The sequence below is a fragment of the Dryobates pubescens genome, chromosome Z, assembly GCF_014839835.1.
Source record: "Dryobates pubescens isolate bDryPub1 chromosome Z, bDryPub1.pri, whole genome shotgun sequence".
Classification (NCBI taxonomy): Eukaryota; Metazoa; Chordata; class Aves; order Piciformes; family Picidae; genus Dryobates; species Dryobates pubescens.
Genome location: NC_071657.1, coordinates 107,096,987 through 107,124,078, shown reverse-complemented (window position 1 = coordinate 107,124,078; position 27,092 = coordinate 107,096,987). Strand labels below are relative to the sequence as shown.

The following is a 27,092-nucleotide window of genomic DNA, read 5'->3' as shown; positions in this document are numbered from 1 at the left end:
CTCCATATGTCTGTGTGCCCAGCGGGGCAAGAAGGCAAATGGCATCAGGAATCAGGAAAAGTGTGGCCAGCAGGAGCAGGGAAGTCATTCTGCCCCTGTACTAAGCACTGGTTAGGCCACACCTTGAGTACTGTGTCCAATTCTGGGCCTCTCAATTTAGGAAAGATGTTGAGCTCCTGGAACATGTCCAGAGAAGGGCAACAAAGATGGTGAGGGGTTTGGAGCACAAGCCCTATGAGGAGAGGCTGAGGGAGCTGGAGTTGCTTAGCCTGGAGAAAAGGAGGCTCAGGGGAGACCTTCTTGCTCTCTACAACTACCTGAAGGGAGGTTGTAGCCAGGTGGGGGTTGGTCTCTTCTCCCAGGCAACCAGCACCAGAACAAGAGGACACAATCTTAAGCTGTGCCAGGGGAGGCTTAGGTTAGATATTAGGAAGAAATTCTTCCCAGGAAGAGTGATTGGTCATTGGAATGCGCTGCCCAGGGAGGTGGAGTCACCATCACTGGAAGTGTTTAAGAAGAGACTGGATGAGGCACTTAGTGCCATGGTTTAGTTGATTAGATGGTGTTGGGTGATAGGTTGGACTTGATGATCTCGAAGGTCTTTTCCAGCCTAGTTAATTCTATTCTATTCTATGAAACCCTGAACAAAGCCCATGGATTTTAACAGGATTAGTCTACAAACTGGCAAATTTGTCTTTCTGGAGTGATCCATGTGGGGATCCAGCAAACAACAAAAAAAGGCTTCCTAGTTTGATGAGCTTTTTACAGTTTCTTTTAAAGCATCCAGTAGTACACACAGTGCAAAGATTAACTTCTTGAGTTGTTAATACCCATTATATCAGGCAAAACCAAGCATAAAGTGATAAATCCTTCACTGTGTTTCTCCTATGTTGCACACACATCATGTGAAGGTTATTAAAAGTTTTTTACTTTGTCTTCATCTTTGTAAAAAGGGGAACCTGAGGGCAGTAGAGTTTGGATTACTTATAGCCACATTTCAGTGTAAAACATACTAGTTTTGAGACTCCATGTTTATACCATTGATTCTCAATTATGTTCCACTTCAGGTTAGTGTTACAATTCTTCATGTTGTTATGCAAATGGTTTTATAAGTCAAAAGAAATCCACTGCTATAGTAACACATTTTATAATAGTATCTGTATGAGTAGCATGGCAGTTAGTTTGTTCTGACATTTTCTATGGAAGTTAATAACATGTTCCTAGAAAAATCAAATTATTTTTTATAGTCTTTCTGGCAGTCTATGGTCTTGTAAAGCATTCCCTGAAGATGTAACCTTATGGCTTTCAGGGTACACGTACAGGTTCCATGCCATATAGGGTTCACCTATGAATCTCATTGCAGATTCAGAACCAAACAGCCAGCAGCTACAGTGGGGAACAAGTGATGAGGGGAAGTTGTTTGTTTGAATTGGAAGTAAATGGTTATGCCTGAGCTGCCTTTGGAGTCCTGGTACCATGAGGCTGATGAATTAATCCTCCTGCTGTGGGCAGCCTTGGCAAGGCCTTAGCTGGAGTACTACTGTGTCCAGTTTTGTGCCTTCCAAAACCAACGTGACCCATTTGGCAAGAGCCTGTAGGCAAGCTCCAGGAGGTCTAAGGAACATGAACTAAAACGAGTCAGCCAGGATGGCCCAGATTGGAGATGGGAAAATACCAGGAAGATAAAAACCCAACACCTTGAACAAAAAGTAGCTGAAAAAACACCCAAACCCAACCAACCAACCAACCCAAAAATGAAACACAAGACCCACTAACAAACAAAACCCAAGAGGCTCAACCTTTAGAAGTAGACATTTAACAAGACAGCATGAAAATCTTTCCAAAGGAAAAGGCTGCTGCACACTAAAGTAGATTGCCATCTACAGGAGTTTATGAGGACAGCTTGAACCAATTTTGTCCTTGCTTTAGCACATGGGGCTGGACGGCCCAGCCTGCAGATGGGCATGCCAGCGTTTGGGGCTCCTGGGCTACGAGTAACTCTTTGAGTTACTTCCAGCTTGTACTGACAGTAGGACAGGTCCTACCTGCCGTGTGCTGGCGAGTAACCGCACTAAGGATGCCGTCCGCTATCCTGTATCCCCACTGCGGCTGATGCGGCCGGACCGGGCTAGCGGGTTCCGAGTCGCGGCAAGGTTGTCCGCTGCCTCCAGGCGGCCAGGCTGGGCACCGCGCTCCGCAGACTCGACGGGCGTCCCAGCCTAGCGCCAGCCCCTTCGCCGGGCCCCCGCCTTGTTCGGGGCAAGGGGCCCGGCCCTGGCGCCCGGCTCGGCAGGCCGCAGCGAGGGCCGGGAACAGCCGCGGGGCCCGGGGACGGGCGCCCCGGGGCCGCGACGGGGCCGGGCGGCGGCGGTCAAGCGGGGCGGGAAGCCCCACAGTCGGTTCCTTCTTTGCCCGGCGTGTGATTGGCGGCGGCTCCGGAGCTGCCTACCTCCGACCATGGAGCCTTCCCTCCGGCCCCCGGCCCGCTCCCCTTCCTGCTGAGGAAAACACCTGTCCGAAGACGGAGCCGCTGCCGCGCTGGTGCGGTGAGTAGCTCTGTCCCGGGGGCCGGCGAGGGTCTCCAGCGGAGCCTGCCCTAGGATGGCCCTGCCCGAGGCCCGGGGATCGCTGATGGCGCTGGGGGCACAAGGCCGTGCCGGGGGGGTGCGGCCCGGCTCCTGCGGTGGCAGTGGGCAGACTTGCCCGGCGGGCGCGCGGGTGGCCGCGGCTCCCTGCTGCCTCACCGGGCCCGGCGATGTTTGTCCTCACGGGGCAACTACTTTGCTGTTGCTCCCGAGGGCGTTGCGGAGCGGAGCGGCGCGGCTCGGCCGCCATCTCGGGGCGCGGACGGGCAAGGGGGGCGCGGCCTCGGGGCCCGGGCGGTGGACCGAGGGAGTGATGCAGCCCGAGCCCCCGCTGCTGCCCGCTGTGCCGTGCCTGGCGCAGGAGGCGCGCATCGGCCCGAGCTCTCTTCCAGCAGGCCGTATGTGGAGTCACCGCTGCGTTCTCCAAGGCAAGGGCTGAGACCCCGTGGGCTGCCCATTTCTTCGTTCCGTGCAGTCTTGGACTTGACTCACGCCCTAGCCCAAACAAGAGTTACAGTTATACTGCTGAGGAAACTGTTACTAGGTTAAATAAAACAGTGCCCAGTGAAAAATCACACTAGGTGGTAACTTTTTCCTCTGGCATTGAGAACTGTGAGTTAGCTCTGCTGCAACATAGCTTTTAAACAAGAAATAATTGTATTTCCTCATCCAACAAAAAATAATTTCTTGTGTCTATCTAATACATGTAGAGCATAAAACCTTCTTTCACCACAAAGTATCTGAAAAAACAGCTGAGGGCATTCAGGAGATGTTTGTCGGTAGCCGTTAAATCATACCACTAAAGATAAGTATTTGAAAATCCAGGTGCAATTGAAAAGGACACGCTGTATCTAAACAGCGAGTGTGGCCCTGCAGGAGCCATAGCTGTGATCTCTCTGTTTCTAGACTCCATGAAGTGTTGGTTTAAAGGTAAATCGCTATCACTTGTGTAATGCCAGTTGGCCAGAACTTTGCAAAGTTTCTTACCTATATTTTTGGAACCTGATAGAAGTTATTGTTTGTTCCAGAAGCCACCCTGAATAGATGCCTTGTGTAGAAACCAAACTGTGCTAAGGTCTGTAGTGAAGGCAGGGGATCCTGAAAACATTACAGCTAGAAGAGCAGTCAGATTTACTGTACAACCTCCTGGCAGAGACATTCAGCTCTATCTTTACCTTTTGATGACGAATGTGACTGTATTATCCATGACGTTTACTTGCTAATGGGAAGCTGCACTGATTTAATTCATATGCGAGCTAATACTTGCTAGAAGATTTGATAGAAGAACTGAGTGAAGCAGTTTTTATTGTTGTCTTCATTTATAATATGTTTGTGCTGTATCTTGACAGCGTAGTTCAACAGTGGATCGTTTTAGGTAGATGTATGGTACTTATCCAGCAAAAGGAAAGTGGTCTCCTGATACATGGCAATGCTGGCAAGTAGATGTAGTATGCTGCTTAAAAAACTTTGGGTCATGTCATAGGTGGATTTTAAAAAATTACCTGAAAGTATGGCTGTATATAGGTTATTCTTGTATTTGCACAACGTGTGCATGAGGCGATTCTTACTCCGACAGGGAGTGCCTGTTTTCTTCCAGGTTGTGTTGCATGGGAATGAGCTGACACTAAAGTAAAAGGATTTTCACATGGTAGGTTAAACCAGAAGCAGAAACAAGTGTAGAATAAGCATAACAATAATTGGCAAAGAATTAGCTGGTAAAATTCTAACAAAGCACTGGTGTTTGACAGATACCTTCAATTTTTTGTAGCAGAATATTTGAAGTAATTAATGATGATACCATGTTGTCTTTTTAAAGCATCTTTCAACCAGTATTCTTAAATCCTTTAACAAGTTTAGTCATGAAATTATCTCCTGCTGTGAATTACGTTTCAGTCTTGAGTTACGCTAAACTGCACTGGCTTAATTCTCTTCCCTTCCCTACAACTCCTGCAAGCAGTAAGTCAGATTAAGGAATTGATCCAGCTGTAAATTTACCAAACTCTGTTGTCATTGTGATCTGTTTGCTGATCTGAGCATTGAGATAGGAACATGAGTGGAAACAAAGGCAAGCCCATTTGCATTTCTTAGTTATGTTTTACAGCTCACCTCCTCCTTCTCCATTGCACTCCATAAGGATTCATGGATTAGTGGTAGGAATGTTCTCCTCATATAGGGAGTATGGGGTTAGAATTAAGTTATACTAGATTTACGAATGAAGAAGAGTGACTTTTTTTTTTTTTTGTAGCACTGTGGCAGTAGGTGTATAAAAATGTCAATGCTTAGACATGACAAAGGGTTTAGGAAGTGATTTTAAATTATTTTCAATTATAAATATCCAAATTTTCTGATGTATATGCCTGAGGAAATAAGGTTTTGCCATACCTGCACAAGAATTATCAAGTGATAGACACAATTTGGTGTCACTCTAAGAATGGGGACACTTTTGTGTCTGCTATGCAGAGACGGATTACAGTCAGTCATCACTCCAAGAATTGTCTCCTGAAGCTGATGAGAAGGGGTCAGAGCTGAACTGAAGGTGGAGTTGCGTATCTGGGTTGGACTGGACTGTACTATACATGGAAGGTCACAGCTCAAATGAATGTGGGAGAAGACACAGCTTTGTCTGGGCTGTGACAGAACTGTCACACCTTTTGCATTGTATCTGATGCAGTTTGTGGGGGAATACTTAAACCTTTCACAACATTACTCTACAAATCCTTTTAAGTGGGTGAATGTGTCAAACAGTTACATTAACTGAACAGTGTACAAAGTAGTCTCTGCTGCACGAGACAGAGAGACTGCTTTTCATTATCTTGATCAATGGAGTAGTGCCAGAATAGCTTAGGAGATGGAATATTAGTGCGTACGTGTGTTTGAAAAATTAATCCGGAAGTGAATATCAAGTGTCAGTGAGGTGAGGACATTTTAAATTGCCATGAATTCTTAGGTCTATCAAAACCCCAGTTCAAGTTTATTTAACGTGGTCAGCATGACAACTTTTCCAACAAGGGATAGTTCAAAAATACTGTTGCAATGAGAAACACCACCACCCCCCACTGCGAGCTGATTGTGTTTAAATGAAGAAAAATATGTGTTTGTATTGCACATTTTAGAAATTGTACTTAGAATACAGACTGTGCAAAAGCATTGCAAAGTCAAGCACTCCAAAGACAGGGAATTTCAAAATATGAGTTCTGCAAAACAGACTTTTCTCCTTCAGCATTGTTCCTTTTTCTACACCTCCATCTGCTTTTTTCTTTTTACATGAATCTGTCTGCTTTCTTCTTGTCCATAATTTTGGGTACTGCTGGGTTGTGGTTGAGGTTGCAGGTGCTGAGGTTTTCCAGCACTCGAGCGCTCTTTCAGCAGAGAGGATAGTGGTGCGCAGTGCTGAGATCCTGCAGAGACTGTGGTGGATTAATGTTGACAGTCTGCCCGTGCACAAAGGGATGAGTGCTGGAGATATGTTGGCCAAGGTAGATTTTGTGACAGTGACAAAATATTCAGGGCAATTTCACTTTCTTCAGAATTGTCAAATACTGTCTCAGAAAGATAGAGGGACCTGGGACAGGATGTGCTTTTGCCAAACTCACTTCTGGAGAAAAAAACAACTGTAATAGAAATCGGTTTTAGCTGCTAAGCAAAATGGTGCTCTGAGAAAGAAGAACTATATCTACAGAGGAGGGCTGTAGGCTTTTTTGCTTGGCGAAGTGTTGATTTTTGAGTTTGTGAATGGCATATTGGAGGCGGGTAAGAGCAGATTTTTTTGCCAGTACAGAGAGTTTCCAAACCCCCTTTTAATAAGGAAGGTATCTTAGGAGATAGGAAATTTGTATATGTTATTTTTTTTAAAAAAAAAAGACCCCACCACTTCACTGTTGCTAAAAGAACTTCCAGTTGTTTCATATTTTTTTCTCCTTCTCAAGAGTCATAATTTTTCTGAGATGTGTACTGCTTATTGCTCTTCAAAATGGTCAGCATTTCACTGCAAAAGTCATAAAGAAAAAAAGATGAAATTAGATTTTTTTTTCCTGCCTTTTCTTTCTGATTTGTGTGTTTTCCTAAATCTTTTCCCATGGAGATTTTACACTAGTAAAAGGACAGTTCTTCAGGTTGTAGTTAACCACAAGAACTAGGGTTGAAAGTCTATGATTTAAATTCCTCCCAAATCTTAAGTTATCATTTCTAGTGGATTTCATGGTGTGTTTGTAACCATAAATGGACAAATTAAAAATAATAGGAGGAAGACTGCAGTTCTATTGCTAAGGTTATTATAGAAGATCCTTGGCAGATCCATTTTAAAAAACGCTAGTGAATTTAAGTCGGGAGTCCTCAGAGGGCTATCACCATGAAAATAAAGAAACTTTGCAGATTTACTTGTCTTTTATAAAGTAGTTAGAATAACCAGAATATCTGTGTTTTAAAAATGCAAGTCCTTTATGCCTCTGTGTTAAATTGGCGTACGGTTAGTGTATTTTTACTGTTGTAACAGGAAAAGCATACTGACTTTTTTTAAAGTGAGCAATCATATGTAGAATCAACTTGGTTCAAACTTCCTTCCTGTTAAATGCAGCACTTCCTTTGCATCTGGATATAAGGGCAAGCGAGAAAAGCAGAACAGCTTAAACAAAGGATATTTTTATGTGAATGATCTTCCTTAAAAAAATTAGAAACCTCAGAATTTAAACAAATGAATCATCTTCAGCATTTCAGCCTTTGTTTTATCAGCAGGTAATATTCCTCTGTGCTTCGTCAGTTATAGGGGTGGTGTGTCCATAGTTGTTGCTTTATGGAACTTGAAAAAATAATTTGGGTTAACATGCTATGTTGTTTCAGTTTAACCTTTTATATTTTTGTCTTCTTGTTTTGTTATCTGCCAAGGCATTCTTGCATTGGTTTTGTTTTTTTCCAGCAGTTAGAGAAAGATTTTATGTGTAAAATGTGTTGTCTGGAGAAGATGTTCAGTATGTTGATGCAACTTAGCTTGTGTGAGCACGCTCAGTCACCACTGCCTTCCTCTTCAAGCTTTCAGTGAATAATTTCCACTTCAGTATTATTCAGTGGAAATTAGCTGTGAGCAACAATTTTTTTTGTTTACTAAAAACTGATAAGGTAGGCTGCTCATGTTCAGAGGTGTTTTACAGGTGCTTTAGGAGTGCGTTGATGTCTAGGGTAATACATCAACATCAGCTTAGGAATTTTTCTCTGTAACAAATGAGTAGGTGATACTGGAAGTGTCTATTTTCAAAAAGGATGGATGTTTTCAGTCTGGTGAATTGATTTATTTAAAGGAAGCACATCAAAGGATACTAGCCTTGAATTTAGGTGCGCATTAAATATCTGTCTTCAGAAGTAGCCCCTGACTTTTGAATCCTGAGGACTTTTTTGGGGGGGGGGTTAGTTCTTATTCCTTGTCACTAAAAAGAGAGGCAGAGGAAAATGGAAATAGGCTCAACACTGCAAATGAATTGCTTGTTACTTTCTATCATTCCTGGAGTTCAGTAGGATTGCTTCTGCTCATACTCTACCTTGTCTTTTGATTTCTATGAGAATCCACTTCTGTTAATGTCAACAGCATCAGAACAGGTGAGGCAGGAGAAAAATCAGTGCTAAATCAAATAGCATCGTGAACAAATCAGTGTAGTCAGACTGCTTATCCTCAGTGAAGTCTGGGGATAAAACTCTTAATTGTTTCATCATTGGGTGTTGTGTTGGGGGTTTGTTTGTTTGGGGATTTTTATGTTGTTTTACTGTGTTTTTTTGTTTGGTTTTGGTTTGTTGTTATATTTCTATATTTGGGGTTTATTTTACTTGATTATGTGTGAGATAGTTAGAATAGAATAGAATTAACCAGGTTGGAAGAGACCTTTGAGATCATCTAAGTCCAACCTATCATCCAACACTATCTAATCAACTAAACCATGGCATCAAACACCCCATCAAGTCTCTTTCTAAACACTTTCAGTGATGGTGACTCCACCACCTCCCTGGGCAGCCCATTCCAATGGGCTGTCACTCTCTCTATGAAGAATTTCTTTCTAACATCCAGTCTAAACCTCCCATGGTGCAACTTGAGATTGTGTCCTCTTGTTCTCGTGCTGGTTGCCTGGGAGAAGAGACTAACCCCCACCTGGCTACAACCTCCCTTCAGGTAGTTGTAGAGAGCAAGAAGGTCTCCCCTGAGCGTCCTCTTCTCCAGGCTAAGCAACCCCAGTTTCCTCAGCCTCTCCTCATAGGACTTGTGCTCCAAACCCCTCACCATCTTTGTTGCCCTTCTCTGGACACGTTCTAGCAAGTCAACATCTTTCATGTAAATCAAGTATTTATGACCAGACATTAATGGAAAGGGAAATTTGAAATGTGTGTACTCATCAGGATTTTGACTGGCCTTAGATTCTAATAGAGTAAAAAAATAAGAGTAAAGACAAATGTAAATGAGAAAGTAATCAAATATATGTATGTTTTGCTAGATTTCTTCTGGCATGGAGTTGGGGGATTATGAACAGCCCGTTGTTATGAGAGAGGAAAACAAACGAAGGAGAAGAAGAATGAAACCTCATTGTACATCAAGTAATTTATCATCAATGGAACTGATATCCATCGAGTTCATTTTACCTACAAGCAATAAACATACTAAAGTACCGGAAATTATATTACTCGAAATAGCTGGCAACTGTACAGTTGAGCAAATGAAAGCACAGGTTTGGATGCGTGCAATAGAGATGAGTCAAGCCACAGACTTCTACCATGCATTCACCCCAGATCAATTTATTCTGCAGTATCAGAAGAAAGGACAATGGTATGAAATTTATGATAAACATCAATTGTTACAGACATTGGACTGCATACTATACTGGAAAGTGTTACAGAAAAAGGTAGGCAAGATCTATGTTGTCCAGAAACAAAAGCCATCAGAAGAAGTCCAGGAATTTCAGCAGCAACTTAATGATTTAATTGGCTATGATGTCACTGATGTAAGCAATGTGCATGATGATGAGCTAGAATTTACCCGTCGCAGATTAGTCACTCCACGAATGATAGAGGTAGCCTGTAGAGATCCTAAATTGTATGCTATGCATCCATGGACTACATCTAAACCACTCCCAGAATATTTGTTTAAAAAAATCACTAATAATAACATTTTCATAATCATACATAGGGGAACAACTAGCCAAAAAATTAAAGTGTCAATAGATGACACTCCAGATATGATTCTCCAGAGCTTTTTCACAAAAATGGCAAAGAAGAAGTCTTTGATGGACATTCCTGAAGATCATAGTGAAATGGATTTCGTTCTCAGGATTTGTGGCAGAGATGAGTACATTACTGGAGAAACACGAATCAAAGATTTTCAGTGGATAAGACAATGCCTTAAGAATGGGGAAGAAATCCACCTTGTCTTAGACAATCCCCCTGACCCAAACGAGGATGAGGTTCAGAAGGAAGAGTGGCCCTTGGTGGATGACTGTACAGGAGTTACTGGGTATCATGAACAACTGACAATAGATGGAAAAGATCATGAGAGAGTCTTCACTATCTCTTTGTGGGATTGTAATAGGAAGTTTAGGGTGAAAATAATTGGTATTGATATCCCAGTTTTACCAAGAAATACTGATCTCACGGTGTTTGTGGAGGCTAACATTCAACACGGGCAACAGCTTCTGTCACAGAGGAGGACTTCATCAAAGCCTTTTACTGAGGAGGTTGTGTGGAACATTTGGTTGGAGTTTGATATCAAAATAAAGGATTTGCCTAAAGGAGCACTCCTCAATCTTCAAATATATTGTGGCAAAGCACAGGGACTGTCCACAAAGACAAACCTTCAGTCACATGAATCTCCCAACTCTGATTCAAAATGCAAAACTCAGCTTCTTTATTATGTAAATATTTTGTTGATAGATCACCGCTTCCTGCTACGAAGTGGGGAGTATGTGCTCCATATGTGGAAAATTCCAGGCAAAGGGGAAGAACAAGGAAGTATCAATGCAGACAAACTCACATCAGCAACTAACCCAGATAAAGAAAACTCCATGGCTATCTCCATTGTGCTGGACAAATATTGTCACCCAGTTGCCTTGCCCAAGCACAGAATAACATCAGACTCTCAAGGGGAGAGGACACGAGCAGAAATGCCCAACCAGCTTCGCAAGCAACTTGAGGAGATCATAACAACTGACCCACTTAATCCACTTTCTCCTGAAGACAAAGAACTGTTGTGGCACTTTAGATATGAAAGCATAAAGCACCCCAAGGCATATCCTAAGCTGCTTAGCTCTGTGAAATGGGGACAGCAAGAAGTAGTCTCCAAAACATACCAGTTGCTAGCTAAAAAGGAAGTTTGGGATCAAAGCACTTTAGATGTTGGACTCACAATGCAACTTCTGGACTGTAACTTTTCAGATGAAAATGTCAGAGCAATGGCAGTTCAAAAACTGGAAAGTTTAGAAGATGATGATGTTCTTCATTATCTTTTACAGCTTGTGCAGGTAAGGCATATTTGCATTCTTGAACTCTGCCTTCCAGAAATATTTGCATTACCCCATCATTCCCATCTTAGCAGGTCTAGTTAGCAAGCTCTAGTTTTGAAGTCGTCAGCATTTAGTCAAAGCGGTGGTAGTAACCGAGTCAACCCAAACCACACTTTCTACATTCATCTATTGCCTATGTTGTTATTTTCGTGTTACTGTTGCCTTGTGTCTTAAAATTGGTTTCCTGCAGTCTGGAAATTGTCAACAGTAGCATAGCTGTGATGGGGACAAAGCATAACTGTGCTGCCACTAATCCTGTTCAGGTCTGAATCACACAGCCCTGCAGAATGGTTGACTGGCTATAGCAGTATTTTGGAAAGACTGTAGACAGAAAGTAAAGACAGATACTGATGCAGGCAAGGCCTGACGAAAAATCCAGCATTGGGTTTTAGGCTAACAATAACCATAATTACACAGTTTGTTGCAAGGACTTCAATCTTGTACTATTAAGGGGACCAGATTTTTCTGAACGCTTCCAGAAAGTTTTAAGAATTAAATAAAGGGTTGCTAGGACTCCATAATGAGATCAAATAATTCTAGGAATTTTGGCAAAAGACTGGTTTTAATTGCAGTAAATCACTGCTATATCAGTTTAAAGTGCTTCATGTGTAGATCTGCTAAACAAAGTGTTGGGAGGGTTGTGTCAGTTATGCAAGAAAATTGGTTGGTTTGTGTCTTTGCATCATGGTGCTGGAGCCGGGCAGCCTGTCTAAGGTAAAGTCACATCTGATGGCTGATGGAATGGCTCTTCCCTGCAGTTCTTCCTGGTGAGCACATGCCCTGAAGCAAGGAGACCCAGCTGCTTTCCCACACCTCACAGGGCTCTGGTTCGTGCATGAAGGCTGTTGCCCCCGCAGAGCAGGAAATAATTTTTTCAGAGACTCAGAGGACAAAATTGGCATTCAGATTTTTTATATTTTTTTAAATGAAATGCTGCAGCAGGAGAAACTATGATGGGGCTTTTAATCACTCCAGGTTCAGAGAGAGCCCAGGTTCCCAGGAAAGTATAGTATTTCAAATGTTGCTGTGCATCAGTAGTGCTTTAAACAAAGCCTTTTTAGCCTTGTCTTTGCTTGCCTGAAGATTAGGCTCCCCAGGCAGAATTTATGCACTTCTACATTAACCAAAGGAATCGCTGCAGTTACCTCATTGGGCCTCCCACATAGCTGTTGCTATGTATATGCTTGGCTTGTGAGCTTTTGCTGTCTACACGTAGCTCAGCAATTTTATGCACTCTTGTATCCAAATTAGGAATTTGGGATGGTGATTGGTTGATATCAAAGTGTCTGAGAGAATGGGGGAAATACTGGGATTTTTTTCCATTTGCTTTTGAAATTATTTCTTTCCAGGAAGTACAAATCTAGAGAGTTTTAAAAAGAATAAATCTCTGTAACAGTAAATTAAATTGCTGTAGCATAAAATTATAGCATAAAATCATCTCTTTTCTCACTGTGGCAGGTATGCATGTATACCTTTTCCCACCATTAATCTTAATACAAACCTCCTATAAATTTAATTGCCCCTTAACTGGTGAAGAACTTTCTGGGACTAAAACCACATTTGAAATGGACAAGTTCCATGGCACAGCACACTATCTGGAAGCACGATTGCTTCCTGGTAGACAAATTCACTTGGCTGTTGGAACGGGGGAGAGAATAACAGCAAAAAAATTCCAATCGTGACACTTCAGAAAAAATATTAACTTTTTCTTTCCACTCTTTTTTTGGCAGTATCTTGAAAATATCTGTGGGCTTTGGTGGAGGGGAAGGGCTGTCGGATGAGAATAAATGCTTCTGTGCTCACACAGTCATTAAAAAAAATAAAAAGCTCTGTTGAAATATTCCTCTTAATTGTATTCCATTAATATAAGAGTTTTCTTGAAAGACTTTTATACATTTTCTACTCCTGCAGCAGTGTGTTCTCTGGATGCAGTTGGTGAAGTATAAGTGCAATGGCATCTTAAATCTGTTACTAATATGTCTTCTCTGTTTTCATTACTCAGGCTGTGAAATTTGAGCCTTATCATGACAGTGCATTAGCCAGATTTCTGCTAAAACGTGGTTTGAGAGTAAGTGCTTCACAATAAAGCAAACTTACCCTAAAATTACTGGTATTATTAAAACCCCTTGTCAAGAAATTACAGTATTTTTCTTTACCCCTAGAACAAAAGAATTGGTCACTTCTTATTTTGGTTCTTAAGAAGTGAGATTGCCCAGTCCATGCATTACCAGCAGAGGTTTGCAGTCATCCTAGAAGCCTATCTTAGGGGCTGTGGAAAAGCAATGCTACATGATTTCATGAAGCAGGTTCAAGTAATTGAATTGCTGCATAAAGTCACAATGGAGATAAAATCAGTTTCTGCAGAGAAGTATGATGTCACCTGTCAAGGTATGTGCTAACAGGCATTTCTTTGTGATATTTTTGAGTTCTCTTTGAGTGTGAATATCTGGGCAGCAGATTGTGTTGATTATTTGGAAAATGAATGGATAAATTACTATCAAAGGCCATTATTATTACTTGTTTTAAAATGCCAGTGTAAGTTAATAGTGATTGACCTTTGTTTGTCATTTCACCATAAGAAAGTAAGAACATCAGTGTTATAGATACCCAGTACTTTCCCATGCTTTGGCTTATCTTCTTGAACCTCACGCCTTGCAGCTGAGAAACAGCTATGTTCTTGTGCATAACCCTTAGCTGAATTCCAGTGCAGAAGAAAGAAAACCCAGAACACAAATATTAACTGGAAATAAACATGGAAGAAGTGTCCCTTGCCAAGGAACACGGCCTTACTCTAAGCTGTCACTAAAAGACTTGGCAGGAAGATGAGGGAGGAGTCCTATGGCATGAAAGTAGCTGGTCAATCAGCAGTGAATATACAGAGCACATCTTTGAGTCATTGTGATGTGCTGAATAGGAGTCCTGTGAGACACAGATGTGGTATTGTTATTTCTAGTTCTTGTAAGCACTGCTTTAGATGCCACAGTAAAGTTAGGCAGTGCCTGTTTGCCTCTGAGTTTTGCCTGCCTTTATTTTCCCCAACTTCCTCAAAAGCTTGTTTGTCATCATTCATGTTACCTGGTGTTGGGAGCATGAGAGCACATACGACAATATTCAAATTCTAAAAGCTGTAGAGAGACCAGCTCTTCCTGCAGGTTTAGCTAGGCATTTCTGGATAGGAAGTGCTTAGTTTCAGGAAGCCTTTCCACTCTGGTTTTGCAGAAGCAGGTGTGGTGGTGTTTTAAAATAATTTTGAAGGAAATATGCATTTATTCTTCAGTATATGATGTAATATCAATTACATTACCATATAGCTTGACTTAGTGGACTTGCTGAATCCCCATAAAAAACAGTATTTCTAAACAACTTTCTCAGGTTTATTTTAAAATGCTCTGTAAGCTAAATATAGTTGGTCAGAATCCCATGTCTTGGAAAGAAACTTAACAGCCTTGCAGATGTACATGCCTGTAACAGCAGTGGTTTCCATAATACATTATCTTTGAAGGATGTGTGGGCAGAGAAGAAAAGTTTCAAGAGAAAGCAATCACATTACCACCCACCAGGTTTTGAAGTTAAAGAATCTTTGTATGTAGTGTACAGCAGAACACTGAAAAATTACTTATATAATTGACATTTTCACTGAATAAGGCTTCCTGAAACTGTGAAATGCCCCACTAATGCTATATCTAATTTAATTTATTCTGAGATTATTAAGGATATGATTTTTCCTACAGGCACCTTTCACTTCCTACCTTATAAAAAATTAATATTCTAAAATGTCTTTTTTAGCTTATTGGGTTTTTCCCCAGTAATTTCTAATGTCTATAGTGGTTTATGTTTTATGTTCAAATGTTTCAGACTGTTTAATTTAATTCTCTTATGCAGCCTCATGTACTTCTTGTGTATCATTTTCTTCCTCCATTATTTGTGGACTTCAAAAAGAATCCCTTCCTTCCTTTATGGTCCAGTAGCAGTCATGTCATCAAACTGTTTCTTTGATTTTTCATGCAATCATCCCTTTTACAAGTAGAGGCTAAGAGACCTGGGACTCTTTAATCTGGAAAACTGAAAGGAGACCTTATAAAGCATATAAATATCTAAGGCTTGGAGATCATGAGGATGGGTCTGGGCTCTTCTCAGTGGTGCCCAATTATAAGGGGCAATGAGTGCAAACTAGAATACAGGAAGTTATACTTGAACTTAAAGGAGAAAATTCTTTGCTTTGAGTGTGCTGGAGCACTGGAGCAGGCTGCCCAGAGAGGTTGTGGAGTCTGCTTCTTTGGAGGCTTTTAAAACCCACCTGGATGTGTTTCTTTTGCAGCCCGATCTGGGCAAACCTGCTTTAGCAGGAGCATTGAGCTAGATGAACTCCAGAGGCCTCTTCCAACCCATACCATTCTATGATTCTATGATTTTAATCTCTTTGCTTATATTTGAATGCAGAGAGTAATAATAAATTCTTAAGATTGTACTAGTATGTAGTGTGTGTGTGTGTGTGTATATATATATATATATATATATATATATAAAAAAATTGCATAGGTTCATCTGTTTTCATCACCACTCTCTTAGGGATTTATCTCCCAAGAATGCATCTGTTTCTTCTCTTAAAATGGATTGCATTTTTTTTCTTAAGCCAGATAAACTTGGAATCGTTTTAGCAAGTGCCTTCACTTGCATTTTAAAATAATTCAATTCTTAATCTTAACTTGTTTCAATTGATTGGCGTACAGTTTTCAAACTACATTACATTACAACAAGGAGATTTACTGAGATCAAGCTAGATTTGTCTAGGGAATCAATAGTTACATTTTAGAAAGCTGTTTCATGGCCCCAGTTACTTACAGCCTACAGATATTATTTTGGTTACTTTTGTTCGTTGTTGGTTTTGTTTGGTTGGTTTGTTTTTAAGGTATTTTTATAGTTATAAAGTTTATAACTGCAAACTATGATTATAAAGTCCTCTTATTGGCTGCTATATCTTGCTGTCAGATTTATTTATTTTTTTAACCAGAGGAGATACCACCGTGGTCGCCTTTTCTAAAACCTTTAGGTAGTTCTTTTGTGAAAGCCTTTAGGATAAGCTTTAACATTTGTGCTCTGTGAATTCTCAGGTAACTCTTTTAGCTGGACTTTCTTAATTTCATAGCAACATTTGAAATGTCTTTGTTTTCTGGAGACGAGCTGGCAATGGGCTCTCGCAGCTCAGATCACCAATCATATCCTGGGCTGCACCAAAAGAAGCCTGGCCAGAAGATTGAGAGAGGTGATTTGGCTCCTCTGCTCTGATGAAACCCCACCAGGACCCCAATTGTGTCCATCTTTGAAGTCCTCAGCACAGTAAAGACATAGACCTGTTGAGGAGGGCCATGAAAATGGTCTGAGGGCTGGAATGCTTCTCCTCTGAGGAAAGGCTGAGAACTGGGGCCGTTCAGCCTGGAGAATGCTCCAGGGAGATCTTATTGTGGCATTTAAGTAGAAAGGGCTTATAAGAAAAATGGTGACAAACTTTTTAATGGGGCCTGTAGCGATGGGAGAAGGAATAATGGTTTTGAACTAAAAGAAGGTAGATTCGGGCTCCATTTAAGTGAGACCTTTTTGACAATGGTCATGGTAAAACACTGGAACAGGTTGCCCAGAGAGGTGGTAGATGCCCCATCCCTTTGAACAACCTGATCTAGTTGAAGATATCCTTGCTTACTGAGTGGGAGTAGGACATGCTGACCTTTAAAGATCCCTTCCAACTCAAACCCTTCTACAATTGTATTGTTTTAGATTTTATGTATTAAGTATCCAGGTCCATGTCTAACTTTCTCATTGCAATTGCTTTTTTGCTCTCTAATTATTATCTCCAAAATTACTTGAGCATATGTATGCAGTCTCTGCTGTGTATCTGCAATCTCTTTTAGAGCAGTATTCAGGTCTTAGTCCTAATTAAGAGTATTACTTAGTGCATTGCTTATTCTGCTAACACCTGCTAGCTGAGATGAAGAGAGTGCATCATATATGATATGATGCACACTGTTATAAGATGAAGACTCAGAAGCTAGAGGTGTTATGAATGAAAAGATTCAGTTATGATCATAGAATCACAGAATGCTTTGGGTTACTACCAGGGATGTGAAATTTCTTGTTTGTGTAGATATACAGTGAATTTTCTTCTTAGTGGAATGTGTGATTAACAAGGCTGCAGTATGAGAACAGTTTTTAGAGGACAGGAAATTCAGTACCTTTGTAATCAAAGTCCTTATGTTTACAGTATAGTTGACTCCAAAAATACAAAAGCCATAAATCTGTCAGCAAGGGCAATGAGGTAGGTCAAAATAATACTGGAAAATGTGAGGTGCTTTTAAATTCCTGCTCCTCTGGGTAGACAGTTCAGTGTTTCCCTGGCAGTTATAAGAGCAAATTAATTTTTGGTGTGTTATGTTGTGCTGTGTTTTGTTCTTAAATGAAAGGTGACATATGACATTTCAATGTATCCTCTTAAGTCTGCAGAACACCAAGTGCACCACAGTGCTTCTAACATTGTGTGGACAGCACATGACTTGGGAGGTGCTTGAAGATTTTAGCTGTCTGAAACAGCCCTGATCATTAATAGAGCAAATTAAAGAATCTATCTCCATTCCTCAAATCAGGAGATCCCTCAGGAAAGCAATTTAAAAAGTAGCTAAATGGAGAAGGATTTTAGCTTCACAAGTTTGATTACCCAGAACTTGTTTTTACCTTCCAACTCTTGGTTTCATTGTGTTTTTTCACTTGTAATTGCAGTTATTGCACAGCTGAGGCAAAAGCTTGAAAAACTGCAGAGCAGCAAACTTCCAGAAAGTTTTAGAGTTCCATATGATCCTGGGCTAAGAGCGGGAGCCCTAGTGGTAAGTATCTTCTGAGTTTCCTTTTTGAATAAAATCTTCTATTTGAAAATATGTGCCATTTGTTAACAAATTTACTAATATGTCTGAAGGTCTTATTTCACTGTGAATATGATGGCGCTTCACGAACTCAGTAAGTTTTTGTTTCCAAAGCTATCTGCACTATTTTTAGATATAGTGACGTGTGACCAAGCACTAAAAACCTTCAGCAACCCATAAAATCCTAATCACTAATTGCCTCTTCTCCTCAGTCAAGCAATAGGACTAGAGCAAATGGTTTCAAGCTGCACTAGGGGAGGTTTAGGCAGATGTTAGGAAATATTGCTGAAGTCACAGGGGTAGATGATGTGATAAATAGCACTGGACAATGATTATAGTCTGATTTTGCAGAGCACCAGTTAAAGTGCGGTTGTGAGGGTCTGTTATTTGCCAGTTTTGTCTTGTTTTCTAGTTTAAAATGTGGGGAGTTTTCAGTGTAAAGCAGATTTACAAACTAAGTACAGTTTCAAGGAGTCGACATGGTTTTGCCTTTATCATGGATAGTGTTAAAGGTTGTGAAGGTTCAGTGAGGGTTTTTGTGACAATACCATTTGTGACAATACCATTTTGTGAATACCATTCCTTCCATGTGCATTCAGTGCGTTTCTTGTGGTGTTAACTAATTGAAAGTTGGTAAACTATTCGCTAGCTCATGTGTAAAAAGTTGTGTTGATGTTGCATGTTGAGGCTGTGTTGATGGCTAGCAAAATATGTCTTTCACAGATAGAAAAATGTAAAGTAATGGCATCCAAGAAGAAGCCCCTCTGGCTTGAGTTTAAATGTGCAGATCCAACAGCTCTATCAAACGAAACCATAGGAATAATCTTCAAACATGGAGATGACCTCCGTCAGGACATGCTTATTTTACAGGTATGATAGTTAACATGACTATTTTAAAATACTTTAAAATATTTTTACTTTATTTACTAGAAGTATTCATACCTTATCTTTAGTTTCCATATAAAATTCACAGATTCAGATATTGCATCAGGTTGGAGGAGACCCTCAAAGGTCATCCTGTCCAACCCCTGCTGCAGTGAGCAGGGACACCTCCAAATAGAACAGGCTGCCCAGGGGGGTCATCTTTCATTTTTTAAACTGTGTAAGGCAAGGCTGACATAAAAACTGAATCTTCTTTCTTGTATTGCTTCTTTTTATATTACCATGTTGTGGTTTAAACCTGGTGGGATGGGGAAAAAGGAAAAAAACCCAATTGTGGGTTAAGATAAAAAAATGCTTAATAAGCAAAGGAGAAGTAGAAGAAGAGAGAAAGAAAACAGAACGAGCAATGCGAGGGCAGTCACTCACCACATCCCATGAGTAGACCAATGCCCAGACAGTTCCTGTGCAAAAGATGGTTAACCTACCTAACCCTCTTCCTCTCTGTTTTGTTGCTGATGTTACTCAGCATAGACTGTAGATTATTTCTTCAGCTGATTCTGGTCATCTGCCTGCTTGTGATCCCTCCAGCTTCTTGAGCACTCCCACACCACTCACAGTGGGGCAGAGTGAGAAACAGAGGCCACCTTGACACTCTGCAAACACTGTTCAACAATAGGTGGAACATCAGTGTTACCAACATCACTTTGGTCACCAGCCTAAACCACTGTACCACCTGCTCTGAAGAAAATTAACTTGCATCCCAGTCAGACACAGTACATATTGTAACCCTGGTTTCTCCTGCTATATTTTGTACATACTTCACATTTTTGTGTTCTAGAGAAGGAGTGTTATTTAGTGCAAGATGGTCTGTTTTTCTGATTAGGCATTTTTGTAGTTTATTTATGCAACAGGTAAAGTTACAAATGAAAATGAAAGTGGTAGGTAACATTGCTCTAGTAATATTTCAATTATTGTTCTGACAAACTGCTTTGTTGACACTTTGGGGGGGAAATTGACATACTTGTTAATTCATTCAATCTCAGTTCATGTAGAAATCATACAATATATTTATTAATATTTTATAAAGCAGTAGAGATTGCCTGGGCACAGGACAGATGAGGAAACCCTGCTTCTGTAACTGATAATCTTGAATGGCTTCACACTTCTTGTATTTACCTCTTAATCTGTAACATAGCTAAGTAACTTTACCCCCATCTCAGAAGTCTGGGTAGCCTTGGTTGTATGAATAATAAGTAATGTCCAAACAATCTGAAGTAACTTAGTATATAACTTTGGTTTTACTAGATTCTTCGAATTATGGAATCCATTTGGGAAGCAGAATCCTTGGACCTCTGTTTGTTACCCTACGGTTGTATTTCTACAGGGAACAAAATAGGTATGTCATCACGCTTGCTATGATTAGACATTCAAAATACCATAGTGACAGAAGTTGCAGATGGGAGGGGTTTCCTAGTATGCACTGTGAGGTCATTACACTTCCTGTCAGCAACCCTCAGTTGCATTTTAGCAATGGTTTCTGCCCTTCTGATGGGTATCCTTCAACTGCTGTGCCAGGTTAACTGACCGATTCCTGTGCAAGTCCGACTGCTAGAGTTCTGCCACAAGTTTCTCTTTAATATTTGATAAAAAATGCAGTGAAAGTGAGTAGACTTCTTAAAGATGTGTTTTAATGTGTGGATAAGAATAACATAAAGAGTTAAAATAGCAAAACAGTTATGTTTGGGTGGGGGGCTCTGACCTAGAGCTTCATGCCCTGTACTACATAACAGCAGCAGCATTACTCAACACAACGTTCAGGCAGTATTTCTCAGTGGGCATTAGTTCCTGCAGCACAGATGATCTATTTTCTGCAATTCACAGTTGGAGAAATCAAGTAGTTATTTACAAAGCTGCTGGAGAACTGTGTGATGTTGTGCAGAACAAACTGATCAGCTCTGGAAGAGTACAACTAAATCCAGAAATGCTAAACTGATGTATAATTTATATGTCCTGATGGATCCAAACTGTCTCTTTGTTGTTGGATTTGCATATATTATGTAGCCTAGCACAACCACATTGCACAGTTTCCTAATATCCAGATAACACAGAACTAACTGTAGAGCCAATTTTGCTGAGCAGTTTTTGAATGATTGGCTGGTGGAAAGACTCCTCAATGTAGAAAAATTGGCCATGCCTAAAAGAAGCAGCTGTGCTGAAAAAAATGCTTTGGCTGATATAAACAGTGAGTTGGTGAGACAAACTAAAAAGTACAGCTCTGCCATTTACTTAAAGCTTGAACATGTGTAAAAATTAGCAAGTTTGTTCATTCCTGTCATCGATGTAGCTTGCAGTATGATAATAACTGCATGGATTGATAAAATAATGATAATATAAACATTCCTATGTGTCTCACATGTTCTCCATTTCTTCAGGTGTTTGGGGTTTTTTTCAGCAATATAATTTGCTTTATGGATTTAAAAATAATGGAACTTAGTCCAAGTAAAGTCAAGATTTTGTAAATATATATCTGTAATGTACTTCCTCTCTAAAATCCATTGCTACATAAAATCTTGTTTTCCTTTTGACTTCATTATTCTTTCATGAATTCTTAATTGACTCCTCATTCTTTTATCTCAAGGAAATAATTGTTCATTTCCCTTACATGCATGGGGGAGATGCAAGAACCGGAGTAGGGGCATAACTAATCACATAAACACTTCTGTTCCATTTGCTGAGAATACCTGCAGCCGAAATTAGTAATACCCAGCGTGGGACACTTTGATGTAGAGCTTGTGCTTGTTTGGAATAAACCCAAAAAGTAGTGGCATGCAAATGTTCTTTCACAATATTCATATATGGTCTTCTTCCAAGCTTCTTCCCTCCCTCATAATATTGACAGAAAGAGGACAGTAGGCCATTCTACAAGGAGCACAGGGAAATAGCCAAGTATCTTACACCTGGCATCCCATTTTGTGTAGAGGTTTTTCAGCCTGATGAAGACATCTGCATTCAGTGCAGTTTGAGTTTTGGAAACATTCATCCCCTCCACTGCTGCTGCCAAACAAACCTCTGTAGGAGTAACTTTCTCTTCTGTGTATCATTGCTAAAAGATTAAACCCTGTTCTCTCCCTTTGACGTGGCCATATGTTCCCAACTCTGCAAGGCAATTATCACTACTTATTATGCTGCATCATTGCCAAATTTAAGAAGTCAAGCTAGCTCTTAATATGAGTCACCTGCTTTAGTACCGCAGCTCCCCAGAGACACATGGCATAGTGCATGCATTTACTGCTGCACTTCCACCCAACTGAGCACAGCCCAACTGAGATCCTTGATAACAGTTACAGAAGCCATACCTACTGAGAGGCATGTCTGTATTTAGAAGGATTTGTCAGCAGAGCTATACTGTTCTAGCAGGTAAATTCTTTTGCCATGGTACATTTAAAATATTGGGCAGAATGAAAACAGTTTTATACCATGCTTTTGGCAGTGCAGTTGAGAATGGCCAGTAAAGGATTCCCATTTGCAGCTGATTTAAAATCTGGGGACTTTTCACAATGCTAATCAGTGTAGCTATGCTGGGAGAAGTTTCAAATGCAAGGAGAAGCAGAAGATACCTCCTGCAACAGTTCCTCTACCCTGGCACCAAGGAACTCTTGGCCAGTAGAGGGAGATTGGTGAGCACAGGCAGGAGAAGCCTTTTCAACAGCTGGAATGTGATTTGGAGCTCATTCCCAGGAGGTAAACAACAGTTTGACAAGCTCACACCAAAGTGAAGAGCTTTTTTATTTGGTGGTGTTGGTGGGTTTTAGAGGTCTTATTTCTGCAACAGTTTTATTGCAAACAAATCCAGGCCACTGTCAAGACAGAAGAAACACCTCCAAGGAGTATTCAGCCATGAATTCAACCACACGCAGAAGGGAGGGCAGGAAGAGATTACTGAGCTGTTACTCTGTTACTGAAAAATTTGCACATAATTCAATAATTGCAAAAGCATAGGACTATGAATAGGTAGAAATGCATAATTTCAGAGAGAGTGTCAAACTGAAACTGAATCAGAGACTGCTTTAAACCACTTTGGAAAAATTGTATATTTTTGCATGCTTGCTTGCTTGGAGCTGGAGGTGAAACCTAGAAGATGCTGTTGAGCTTGAACCAGAGGAAGAAAACACATTCTTTCAAGTTACCAAATAAGTTCAGCTAAAATCTGTGTTTCCCCCATACCAGCATGCCTGGTATAGGGGCAGAGTGCATTTGCTAGTCTTGGCTACAGTGCAGAGTTGTGTTGCAGCCTCTGTTTCCTTTTTCCCTTCTAACATCCCCTTCATTGCGTGTCATAGAGTCTAGGTTTCTGCACTATATTGCTGTGATGTGCTTATTTGACTTTGCAAGGATCTGTTCAGTTTAGGGACTGACCTTTGGACCACCAGAAATCCCACTGCTGTACCTCACTGTGTATTTCTGAACCTTGCTGTGTGTATGCACACTTACACTTAAATTTGATTTACTGCAGGAGGGCCAGCTCTGTCACAGCTCTGGCAAAACTCACATCCCTTGGCTGCTGCAACACTGCAGCTTCTCTTCAGCTCCTCAGATTTTTGAAATTGGAGAGAAGCTATTTGGAATGTGAGCTTTAGCAGGGGATCAGGATAGGAAGTAGTTCTCCTTGGGAAAAGCCTTACACAGAGGGTCCCCTCTCATCACGTGATTCCTTCCATTTTCAAAGATTTTACATTCTCATGGAAGAGTTCAGGATGCCAGCCTCGTCATGAGCTCTGGCTGGTTTCAACTGGGAGTGAAAAAGAACCACTGTATCTTGTAAAATAAATTTCTACTGACAGCCTATGAAGTTCTGCAGGTCATTAAAAAACAGGTTTAAATTTAATTTTGCATATTTTTAATACAGTTTGATATACATTTAATAACTTTTTCCTGACATGTTCCTTGTTTTCTCTAGGAATGATAGAAATTGTGAAAGATGCTACAACAATTGCCAAAATTCAACAGAGTACAGTTGGCAATACTGGTGCATTTAAGGATGAAATACTAAACCAGTGGCTCAAGGAGAAATGCATGATTGAAGAGAAGGTGAGTTCTTTGAATTTTAAGTGGGATTTTCAAATGCACCCGACTAACCGTGGAGTACAGAGCCCATATGGTTGTGTTTGTGTTTACATGAGCGTTCCCTGCGTTCAGCCACGGGTGTCTGTGAAACAGCCTTTAGCATCCCGCTGGCAGCTGAGCTCCTGAGAAACAAGATGTCTTAGAAATTACTTCTTTGTCAATTGTGTTTAGAACTGATACATGAGGAGCAGATTGAAAGGGCATCTAAGAACACTGAAAGGGTACGTGGGTTTAGAGGATTTAAATGCAGGGTTTGGGTACTTGCAATTCCTTTACTTAGGTAGGTCCCTTGACCAACTAGAGCTGACAACTTATTTTTCTCACAAAACATGGACAACCGTCTGCTTACTTTATTTGTGCTATGGGATAGGGCCTTGTGGTAGGTTGAGAGAGGGCTTAGCTCTCCCTCCTCCACAGAGTAAGAAACCACAGCTAACTCAGTCGAAGAGCAAAAGCTATATATTTACAAGCATATATGGAAAGCAGGTTATATATAACACAATATATACAGGTATTTACAATATATACACAGAAATACACAGCAAAGACAAATAACACAACAAAAATCCCTCCCTCAGGGAGGGATCCCCTCTTTGGAACCCCCTCTCTCCCCCCCTTACCTCCCTTTTTCCCCAAAAAGGGGTTAGAGAGAGAGAAAGGCAAGTTACTAAGGAAAAGAGTTGTTAGCAAGCTTCAAAAGCCCATGCAGGATTAGTGTTTGCTTATCTGAAGGCCAAGTCCAGCAGTTCGCAGAAGAAGCAGGCAGGGAGAACAGGCTGAAACACCAAACTCCCCCAACTCCCAAACCGAACAGAACTGAGGAAAAAATTTTCCAACTGCTTCACAATCTAAAGCTGAATTTTTTTTATCAACCAATGAAATTCGTTTAGAATATCAGAATGTTTTGGTTCTAGTACCAAAAACATTAGCCAGTGTGTTCCAGCAGTGTTTGTTCTTAAAGGCACAGCCTCAAACGACCACAGTCCACCCCTTTCTAAACAATTTCATTGGCTGTTCGTACTGTCCATCCAATCCAGAACAATATTTACAGTTCGTAAGTTAAGTTCATCGTCCATTCCGGCTATACTCAGATGTAGATGATTCAGAAGTCCAAGAAAATCCAAAATCAAGAAAATGGAAAACAGTTTGTCTCTCCGCAGACGAAGCGAAGAAAAAGGGAAACAGGGACTCAGGGACTCTCAGTTGACTCAGGGCTCTCAGGGTTCTCAGGGTTCGTGCACCGTAGATTCCTCAGGGATTCTTTCCTTTGGACGCGCTGTAGCTGTACAACATTCTGAAATTAAACTCTCTCAGCTAAAGTTAAATCTCTTTGTGGAATACACTGAATTTCACCATTCTCTTGCATTACCCAATAAGTGTGACCCGGACCTTCTGCTGAAACCACCCCTCGGACAGGTTTAGCCTCTCCTGAGGGCGAAAATACCCAAACAGTTTTACCTAACAGATTCTTTTCCCTAACAACAGGAACTCTATCACCTTCTACTTTCTGTAGCAGATCAGAATGTGCAGGTCCAGCTCGGTTCACTGAACCTCTACTGTTCACCAGCCAGGTTGCTTGTGCTAAATGTTTCTCCCAGTTTTTCAAAGATCCACCTCCCATGGCTTTGAGAGTGGTCTTCAACAAACCGTTGTAGCGTTCAATCTTCCCTGCAGCTGGTGCATAGTAAGGAATATGGAAAATCCACTCAATACCGTGCTCTTTTGCCCAGCTCTTTACAAGGTTGTTCTTGAAGTGAGTTCCGTTGTCTGACTCAATCCTCTCTGGAGTTCCGTGTCTCCACAGGATCTGTCTCTCCAGACCGAGAATGGTGTTGCGTGCAGTTGCATGTGGGACTGCGTAAGTTTCCAGCCATCCAGTGTTTGCCTCTACCATAGTAAGCACGTACTGCTTACCAGAACGAGAACGTGGTAGAGTGATGTAGTCAATCTGCCAAGCTTCACCATACCTGTATTTGGACCATCTGTCACCATACCACAAGGGCTTAATTCTCTTTGCCTGCTTAATAGCAGCACAAATGTCACAGTCATGGATGACTTGTGTGATGGCATCCATGGAAATGTCTATGGATCTGTCACGAGCCCATTGGTATGTTGCATCTCTGCCTTGATGTCCTGACGAATCGTGAGCCCACCGAGCTAAGAATATCTCACCTCGGTGTTTCCAGTCGAGATCAAGTTCAGAGTCCTTGTCTACTTGAGAAACTCTTGCAGCTAGATCTGCCTGATGGTTGTGCTGCTGTTCCTCAGTAGCTTTGCTCTTGGGAATGTGAGCATCAATGTGTCTCACTTTCACTGGAATTCTCTCGATTCGATCAGCAATGTCTTGCCACAGTTCAGCTGCCCAGATGGGTTTTCCTTTCCTCTGCCAGCCATTCTTTTTCCAGTTCTTTAGCCAACCCCATAGAGCATTGGCTACCATCCATGAGTCGGTGTAGAGATAAAGCTTTGGCCATCTCTCACGTTCAGCCACGTCGAGAGCTAGCTGGACAGCTTTTACCTCTGCAAACTGACTGGATTCTCCTTCTCCATCCTTCGCCTCTGCAACTCGGCGTGTTGGACTCCACACGGCAGACTTCCACCTTCGCTTGTTCCCGACGAGACGACAGGAACCGTCTGTGAACAAAGCATATTTCTTTTCATCATCAGAAAGGTCATTGTAAGGAGGAGCTTCCTCAGCACGAGTTACTCTCTCCTCTGGAGGTTTAGCACAGTTGGTATCTTCAGGCCAACTTGAGATCACCTCCACCAGACCAGGTCTTTCAAGATTTCCCATTCGAGCTCTCTGTGTTATCAGGGCCATCCACTTAGACCAGGTGGAATCTGTGGCATGATGTGGTGTGGAACCTTTGCCTTTGAACATCCAATTCAAAACTGGCAATCTGGGAGCTAAGAGAAGTTGTGACTCAGTTCCAATTACTTCAGAAGCTGCTTTCACTCCTTCATAGGCAGCTAGAATCTCTTTCTCTGTTGGAGTGTAATTAGCCTCTGAACCTCTGTAACCTCGACTCCAGAAACCAAGAGGTCGTCCACGTGTCTCACCTGGA

General features: G+C 41.2%; 1 protein-coding gene across 1 annotated transcript in view; it reads left to right on the top strand.

Annotated features, from left to right (window-relative positions):
• Positions 1 to 1,917: 1,917 nt before the first annotated feature.
• PIK3CG (phosphatidylinositol-4,5-bisphosphate 3-kinase catalytic subunit gamma) overlaps positions 1,918 to 27,092 on the top strand; it is a 38,111-nt gene continuing 12,936 nt past the window's right edge. Inside the window, exons 1-8 of the mRNA XM_054177947.1 lie at positions 1,918 to 2,546; positions 9,056 to 11,071; positions 13,116 to 13,181; positions 13,276 to 13,501; positions 17,882 to 17,985; positions 18,745 to 18,891; positions 20,209 to 20,299; positions 23,861 to 23,991. Coding sequence (XP_054033922.1) covers positions 9,068 to 11,071; positions 13,116 to 13,181; positions 13,276 to 13,501; positions 17,882 to 17,985; positions 18,745 to 18,891; positions 20,209 to 20,299; positions 23,861 to 23,991 — 2,769 coding nt within the window. The 5' untranslated portion in view covers positions 1,918 to 2,546; positions 9,056 to 9,067. The remainder of the gene's footprint in view (positions 2,547 to 9,055; positions 11,072 to 13,115; positions 13,182 to 13,275; positions 13,502 to 17,881; positions 17,986 to 18,744; positions 18,892 to 20,208; positions 20,300 to 23,860; positions 23,992 to 27,092) is intronic.